The sequence below is a fragment of the Lipotes vexillifer genome, unplaced genomic scaffold (genome assembly GCF_000442215.2).
Source record: "Lipotes vexillifer unplaced genomic scaffold, Lipotes_vexillifer_v1.1 scaffold2194, whole genome shotgun sequence".
NCBI lineage: Eukaryota > Metazoa > Chordata > Mammalia > Artiodactyla > Lipotidae > Lipotes > Lipotes vexillifer.
Genome location: NW_006777784.1, coordinates 385,905 through 395,040, shown reverse-complemented (window position 1 = coordinate 395,040; position 9,136 = coordinate 385,905). Strand labels below are relative to the sequence as shown.

The 9,136-nt window shown below is 42.0% G+C and overlaps 1 protein-coding gene across 1 annotated transcript in view; it reads right to left on the bottom strand.

Moving 5' to 3' along the window:
• The window catches only part of MYO16 (myosin XVI), a 463,256-nt gene that overhangs the window by 70,433 nt on the left and 383,687 nt on the right, over window positions 1–9,136 (bottom strand). The window contains exon 30 of the mRNA XM_007451283.1: window positions 1,824–1,920. Coding sequence (XP_007451345.1) covers window positions 1,824–1,920 — 97 coding nt within the window. The remainder of the gene's footprint in view (window positions 1–1,823; window positions 1,921–9,136) is intronic.

Here is a 9,136-nt window from a genome sequence, read left to right as displayed (position 1 = left end):
CTTGTGAGCCCAGCCCTCCCCTACACTGATGAGGGACAGAGAAGGCCAGATTACCCTATAACCCAGAGAGAAGCGAGGATTGCATAGAGCCTCCCTCACCCGAGGCTCCCCCCACAGCCCCTGAACACCAGGCTGGTGAAAGTGGCCTCAGGGGACCAGCCAGAGAACCTGCCACATGGTCTGGAGTTTGGATGACACGGTGGCCTGGGAGGCCGACGCTGCCAGGGGCTGAATGCAGGGTGGCTCTACGGGGAGAGGCTCACTTGTCAGGGTCCCCAACTGTGCTTCTAGGACACCAGACCTTGTTTATTGAGACAGAGACGCCTGCCAGGAGTCATTTAAAGAGACTTCCTCTTGGAGAGCACCCAGGCCCACAGGCAGTGTCCACGGGGAGTTCCAAGTGGCGCCCAAAGAAGAGATTTTGCGGTTCCCAGGTGGGTAGCACAGGTGAGGGCTGAAAGGCACCCACATATGCAGAGAGCCTGTTAACCCCTGCCTGCCTGCTGGCCGGAGAAACCCCAGGCCAGGTCACATGGGTGTGGGTCGGACTGAGGGGCGGCCCCGTCCCCTTACCTGTTCCCTCCCCCCAGAGGGCACCTAAGTAAGGGTGGGAGCCTAGAGGGACGATTTAACTTGGAACGAGATTCTGACTTTTGACCTTCCCGTGGACTGGACTTGCTAAATTCTGAACCAAGTCTGTTTGAGGGACCAGCATATAGCAGGACTTTTTATCATCAGAAAATGATGGGACCCATCAGAGATTTCAGCCAGGGGTGTGCCTGAAGGAATCCCCCAGGGGCTCGCATAGACAGAGGCTTGAACAGGATGGGGCAGTTTTCCACGTTCTCTGAGATGCACTTGTTTTTAATCATTTCAGATAGATTAGAGAGCTAAGCTCACCACGGCTGCTTCCACCAAAAGTTAGCCTGTAGATTAATTTCTCTCCTTTTTACCTTTCTTTAGAGATATATAATACAATTAAACTATTAAGCAAATTAAAATTAAAAATCTATTAAGTATGTATGTTTTATGTGAGGCATAGTTATGATTTTTAAAATGTACCTATTTTTGACGGTCACTCGGGTTTTGATAGAAAAAAAAAAATTCTAAATGGACTCTCAAAGTTAACATGAAATAGATGCTATCTGCTATCAAAGTTAACGGTCCAAATATTATTATCCCTTCACAAAGGAAAAATAGTCAAGCATTTATCCAAGGCATACATGGAATTACTTAAATTACAAGGCATACATAAATCCAAGGCATACACAGGCTAATTGGCTGTGGCAGTCCTCCAAACTCTAGCATACCAAGGGGCGCTGACTGGCGTGGCCTAGGAATCTGGCTCCAGAGCTGCACCCGAGTGTCACATGGTTCAAAGGCACACTCTTCTTGCCCTGTGGTTCTTGGAGGATCAGCAAGCATGAATATTTTCCAGGTGAGGGATGCATAAATTACAAGGTATGTATATCCCCTCTTCCAAACTATGACTTAGGTGAAAATTTGATGCAGAATTACAGATAGAATGATCATGAAATAAAGCATGAGCTGTGGCTGCATACTCTGATCTAGAGACAAGTAAATAGCCAACTTAGCTACAGTGTTTCTGAAACTTCTGAAACCTATTTATTTGCCTGAAGGTAGCGCCATGGGATGGACGGACATAGGGCCATGGCAGGGTCAACTCCAATATTTAGGTTAACCTAAATGTTAGGTTTCCCTAACATTTAAACTTGGGGGTTCACTAAATGATTTTGTATTTTCCAACTCATCAAAGTTCAGAGATGTCACTGAACTGTTACTGTGAAGTGTGTAACTGTTACCTTTTTGGCAGGTGATAATTTTTCTCTGCAGCTGTAGGCACAAATCATTTAGCTGGTTGGCATGCCAGTGTTTCAGAAATACTTTTCGAACACCAATCTAAAACGCAAACAGCAGGGAAGCATTTAACAGCACGAAGATGCCAAAATAACAATGGGAAAATAATCAGGCAAGAGGTTTTTCCAGAAAAGGATTGGAAGGAGCAAAGCTAACAAAAGTTACTCCAGTGCATCTGCCATATTCTTGTAACACTTGTACATTTCGTCAGAATCCCCAGGCTTTTGTTCTAATAAGTATGTTTGCTGTGTGTATACATTGTCACTAATGTGTGCAAATACCCATACACCACAGCTGTCGTGGTTGCCCCCCTGCAGCACAAAGGGAAAACACGGGCCTTGACTCTTTATTGGAAGATACAACCGTTCCCATGAATGAATTCCCAAATCCCAGAGCTAAACCCTTATCTTTATTTTATGATCCTTTTCTTTCCGCAACTCAAAGCAGGGAGGTTGTGTCTGTGAAAAGGAAAAGTGAACAAACAAAAAGACCAAAAACAAAAACAACTTAAACGCGATGCACAAAACTGTTTCATTCCAATGATTTTTTTTCTACTACACCATATGTTATTATAAATCAAATGTTTATACAACTGCAGTGATAGAACCACAGCACAAAAGTAAAAAGTCTTCACATCGTCATCTCTGAGCAATAATCTTCTAGATCCCTGCCTAAACAGTAGCTATACAATGAACATTCTTGTCTAGAATTTTAAAAAAGGAATTTCAGCATGTTACCGAATCAGTTTCTAGTAAAAGCTCTGGTGGTATGCAAGCCAGTCCAAATGTTCCACTATTGATGAGAAGCGCTGCCAAAGAAAGTTCTGAGAAACACATAACAATAAGCCATATCCATGCGTTTTCAAAATAATTTTCTGGTGTGTTGTGCTTATTTTCTAAGAATTCACGGGACTGTGGTAGGTGTGAGGAATGCCCTGCACAATGGAAATGCTCACAATGGAAACGCTCAGACGTAAATAATTGCAGAAGAGCCTGGGGAATACTAAAATGAAGGGCAGTGGACACACAGAGGTGATGTCCTGTTAGATACGGAAAAAATACAGCTCAGGCAAACCTTGTGATATGTTCATAGTCGTCTTCTTGGCACTTGAGACAAACACCATGAAGATGAGAGACCAACACGTGTGCTCCCAAGCATGGGCTGCGGACACTAAAATGCTGACACCACGACTTACCCCCGCGGCCTGTGTCAGACGTCAAAGGGACACCCGAAGCTGGCACATTTATACACACCATTAGGTACCAAAAAGGCTGACAGGTCAGACTTGCCATTAGAGTGCTTGGCCAGAGGTAGCTTATGAAGCTTTTCACATGGAAACGGAGTTTACTCCGAACATCTTTTGTCACTTCCCATCTTATGTAGCTCTCCCCTTAGCCAAGATTTGTTGTCTTAATGAAGCACGCGGTTTTGCAAGAGACTGAGACTCAAATCTTGCATTACGGCAGTCGGGCTATAGCCACCTGGATGGACAGGACAAGCCCTCAACCACTCTCCCGTTTCAGAGGCCCCTGGTTGACTAGATGTCCTTCATTTAGTTTTCTTTCAATTGGTTGAGATTTGAGGCAGGCATTTGGATGGGTGGCCACAGAGAATTGTCACTTTCCCCCCCCATTGTAGTGCCATTCTCTCTCCCTAGTTATTTTCCATAATTCATAGAGTTTTTCTTTCTTCCCAACTGCTGACTGATTTTGGCAGTCAACAGGAGGAACAGTTGGTACTGTCTGTGAGCACCACAGAGCAAATCTGTGAGGCAGGCTTTGGGAAGGAGGGAGCGTGTCATCTTTCTGTTCATTGTCGACTGTGGTATGTAACTCGCTGCAGGAAACTCAATCCCCAAAGCAAAATTCATGCAAACTTGGGTTCCAAAATGAAACTCCCAGAGAGTTAGAGGCAGTGATACTACGGAACGGCTAGGATCAGTAATGACCACTCTGGGAGAACTAACGTATGAAGGGAGCGCACCATGGGGACAAGACCTCCGGATGGTGGTGGAAGAGCTGGATTCTAGTTCTACTCCCTTAACTCAGTGGAGACCCCGGGCAGGAAGACAGCTGCATGGGATGACTAAGATCTCTTCTAGCGACATTTTTTTTTTTTTTTTTGGTTTTGGATTGGATTATGGTTTATTTTTACTCCTAACCCTGTTCTTTTTTTTTTTTTATACATTTTTTTTTTTTTTTTGGTCTTGGTTTGGATTTTGGTTTTTTTTTTCTCCTAACCCTTTTTTTTTTTTTTTTTGGTCTTGGATTGGATTATGGTTTATTTTTACTCCTAACCCTGTTCTTTTTTTTTTTTAATCAACTTTTATTTTATTTTTAAAATTTTTATTGGAGTACAGTTGCTTTACAATGTTGTGTTAGTTTCTACTGTACAGCAAAGTCAATCAGCTATACGTTTACATATGTCCCCGCTTTTTTGGATTTCCTTCCCATTTAGGTCACCAAAGAGCATTGAGTAGAGCTCCCTGTGCTATACAGTAGGTTCTCATTAGTTATCTATTTTCTACAGAGTATCAGTAGTGTATGTGTATCAATCCCAATCTCCCAATTCATCCCACCAACAACCCTTTTCCCCTTGGTATGCATACATTTGTTCTCTACGTCTGTGTCTCTATTTCTGCTTTGCAAATAAGATCATCTAGTGACATTTCTAACAGCCGTTCCAAAAATCAAAGTAGGTTTATCTTGAGAATTGTGCTAGATTTGGGGATATAAAAATTTTCCAGGGATGATGGGAAAAGATGAATGTGGGACAGAAAAACGAGGCAAGGAACAGAAGACGACAAACCATCTTGAGGTGCAGCCCTGTGGAGCGTGATGAGGGAAGAGGCTACACATGTAACCGGTGGCCACACTGTGAAGAATAGACATTTTCCTGTGAACACTGGGTATACACTAAAAGATGTAAAGAGGATCCCGTCTAACTTTTATAAAAATAATTTTGGAAACTGTATTCAAAAGTTACAAAGTTCCTGCTTAAAACTGGCCGGAGAATGGATTGTTGGGCTTGGCTGTGAGCAGGACAGTATAATGAAATCAATTATTTGGGTTTGGAAGATTCTACAACTGTTGCTTGTCTGTTGGCCAACTTCTATTTACCTTTTACCCCACCTCCAGGAGTGGACGTCCAGTAGGGCTTGGGTGACCTTCATCTGTGTTCCCACAGCACCCTATGAATGACTCTTTATTTCACTTATTGTCCTGCATTAGGTATTTGCCATTGCACATGTATATTTACGTCTCCTGAAGAATATGAATTCTTGCACTTCACAAGTGGTGGGGTTGTGGGGAAGGTGGATTCAGATTAGAAACAGAAGACAAGGAATTCTGAGGTCTTAGGATAAGATGAGTCACAGAGACAGATGATAATGTCCTCAAGGATGAAAAGAAGGTATGATGGACGACGAACACATAAGCCAGGCCCGGAAGTCATTCATCAAGCTGGAAATAAGTCCTGGAACTCAGTAGGTGATAGGATAAACCATGGAGGGAATAAAAGAAAAAAGCGTAAGATAGAACGTTGGGGGCAATGATTCAGCTGCACCCCTCTCCACCACCAAGACAAGGAAGATGAGAAAACGTGAAACCTCGTAGTAGAGTATTGTCAGGAAATAGGCAGTTTTCAGGTCACATAGGAAAGGTAAATTTGAAGGGGCGTAAACATGGATGAAATGGATTTTCTCGCAAAATGATAGAAATTTCACAGGACTCAATAGTGGGTAGTTAAGAAGTGGTCTGAGTGTTGCACATGGCAGATCTGCCTGTCAGGCCAGACTCGGAGGCAGCAAAAAAGGAGGTGTTGCTGGGATCCACGGTTTGGGATAATGAGGAGAGGATGGGAATGCGAGTCACAGGACACATACAAGGGAAGGTGGGATGTTAGACAGGCAGACACAGGGAAGGTGGGAGCCAGAGGACGGGGCCGCTCCCAAGCTCCTGGTGAGATTCTGGTGTGGTTACCCTCATGGAAATTCTCCCTGCACAGGTAAAACTAAGGGCTTTGTGAGTGAGGAGGGCTTCTGGGTTTCTGATTCAGAGGGAGGGAGGGCGGAAGGGAGTCTGAATCCACACTGCAAGTGTCCTGCTAAGACACATCTGAAGACTTTGTGGAAATGGCTGGGTATTGTACTGCCATCGCATTCAGATGATTTAAAAAAGAATTATTTAGCTATTTGGGTTTACTTTACAGTTATCCAATAGGTAGATTCATTCATTCATTCTTTATTTTTATTGCTTACCACATGACTTATCTCGCCTATCTCTGGAGATGCTCGCTAGAAATTTTAGCATTTGTTTGGCTGTGCTGGTCTTTTAGTAAATGTTTCTTTCTCCTTAAAGAATGAAATTAGCTATTTAGTAGTATTTCAGATTCCTTCCTCAGAAACCATTCTGAATAATACATTTTAGTCCTTACGGCCTCTGCTCTCACTGATACTATGGATTAGTGGGACATAAATCTAGGAATCTATCTTCATCAGGAAAACCCAGACAAGATCCCAAAAATTTCAAGGATGTACACTGACTATTAATGACACTGACCAGGAAAAAAGCGTTGGCCATTTTAATTTTGTCTCTGTGATGAATTCATGTACAGTTTCTCTGTAATCAGTGCCTTAGTATGCTATATCAAATCCAACAAATTAAGATTCATCTGAATGAGACCAAATGTTCAGATCACCTACATTCTTGATTTTGGCTGCATTCTCTTATTAAAAAGATGCTCTCACAAGCAGAGAAAAGGAGAGGTTGACACGTCCTCCTACTGAGTCCTCTGCTTCTGTGTTCCCTAGACGCAGAGTGCAACTCCTAGATGCATCATCTCCTATGTGAGATGAAAATGTTAATGTCATTCTGACTCCTGTAAAAGTAAACCACCTGTGAATTAGTCTTCGCTAATTTTATTAGAAAACCATTAGGTTTTTTGTTTTTTTCTTCTTTGAAGTGACAGGTTTTAAAAGATTAAACACAACTGTCATCGATGACTTCGAAAGTTTCGATTACCGCTACAGTTTCCAGGGATTATTTTAGAGGTGTAGGCTGTAGGAGCACAGACAAGGGCCGGATGGGCGGTTGCCATGGAGTGTAGGCGGCCTGGACGCTGCAGTAGAGAGAGATGTGGAGGCACCTGTGAGGTTCCTCCCCTGGCGCTCGGTCCCTTCACCATCATCACTGATTACTGCTTTCGGTCCCTTCACCATCATCACTGATTACTGCTTTCAATCACAGAGAGGCAATCGCAGAGGAGGTCTGCCCTTCTTGGGAGCGTAAAGGGACCCACACTTCCCGTTTCCACGGCAGGAAGCGCACAGCACTGACCTCACCTTTTTAGGGGCGTCCCCCATCTGACCACCCCTCGCTGATTGGCAGACCACGGGCAGAACTATCTTCAGAGTGATCTTTCTAAACATCAATCTCACTATGTTACTTTCATGCTTAAAATTATTTAATAGGGGCTTCCCTGGTGGCGCAGTGGTTGAGAGTCCGCCTGCCGATGCAGGGGACGCGGGTTCGTGCCCCGGTTCGGGAAGATCCCACATGCCGCGGAGCGGCTGCGCCCGTGAGCCATGGCCGCTGAGCCTGCGCGTCCGGAGCCTGTGCTCCGCAACGGGAGAGGCCACAGCAGTGAGAGGCCCGCGTACCGCAAAAAAAAAAGAAAATTATTTAATAGCAGGTCATGATTTTCAGGATATTGCTCAAACTCTTTTGAAATGTTTGTTAGACTCTCTGTAGTAAGATCCTTTTTCAATGCATTCAAGTTTATCTATTCTCAAACTATATCATAGTTCTTACCGTTCCAAAAGGGGAACTTGTTTTTTTCCTCTGTCTTAACGTATACTGTTTATTTGTCTTCATCTCTCTTTGAATCATCTACTTGATAAGCCCCTGTTCATCCTTCAAAACCCAGATGGCTTCATGAACTCTCAGTCTAGTGTATACTTTATAACAATGAATTCATTACAGTAGTGTGTCTATGTCACTAATGTACCTTGAAGATACCTCTAGAATACCAGTGAATTCCCGGTTTTGTCATTACTGGTATACCTGTCTGAATGTTCAACTTGACTGTGAAGTTTTGTGGACTAGAATAATGTTGGAAAAATATAAAGGTCATAATTTACACATATTGGGTGAAGGAAAGTAGATGGAATGACAAAATGGAAAAAGCAGAATTTCAAAGAAAGTGATTTTAAGGGACATGAACTACAACATGAACTCAGATATTTAAAATTTAATTTACTTCAAATAAATGAATCTTTAAAAAATTGTATCTGTTTAAACTATATGAATTCATTCATTTTATAAAAATGCATCTCATGCAGTTCAAGAAACAAAGATGTTAAATTTCATATTTCTGGTGCCATCACATTCTGGTATAATTGTAAACCAAAATCTAGGACCTATTTCATCCTCTAATTCTTTACCTACTCTTGGACTCACCTTGCCCACTGCCTCCAATTTATTAATATTCCAGAAACCTTCCATGGTTTTATATTATTATATCTTGCCTCTAAGCTAAAATGCATACTTCAGGGTTTAGTATTCAAAGCCTTCCATAATATGATCTTTATTAATCTCTGAAGATCTAACACATTTCACTCCTCTAAAAGAGATGCTATTGACTGTTATTCTAACTTCCCACATACTCCCTGAGAGCAGAAACCAATTCAAGGCTTGCGCAGACAATATCAAGATATCCCCAATATCAAGGGCCTACAGCATCTGAGCACAGAGTTCTAACTGAATGGTGTCACCGCTGCTGCCATCGTTATGTTAGATGCTATCTCGTATGTCTCGTATGTATTGTATGTCATATTATTGGTAGGTTTTTTATTAATAACTACCACATATAATTACCAGATTATATTTTAATGAGAAATAGTTTATCGTGGATGCTTATATCTTTGCTGAAAAATGCTTTATGCTTGTTATTACGGACAAAAAATTATTCTTAAAAAATTTTAATCTCCTTTGCTCTAAAAACATTAAGCATTGTTCAAACAAATACGTCCCATTTAAAGACAAGATATATCATAGCTAGATTAAAAGTAGTCAACTTCTTTTAGAAGTAATATTAGAATTTCAAAAAATGCCCTTGTATCTATCTCTTAAAGTTTCCTACCAATGTCAATCTGTTCAGTTTTTTAAATAGCTTTATTGGCAATCATAAGAACAGCGCACTTTTTTATGTGTTTTGATGTCTGTGTCTCTCTCCCATCAGGTTTGTTTTTCTTCCTGCT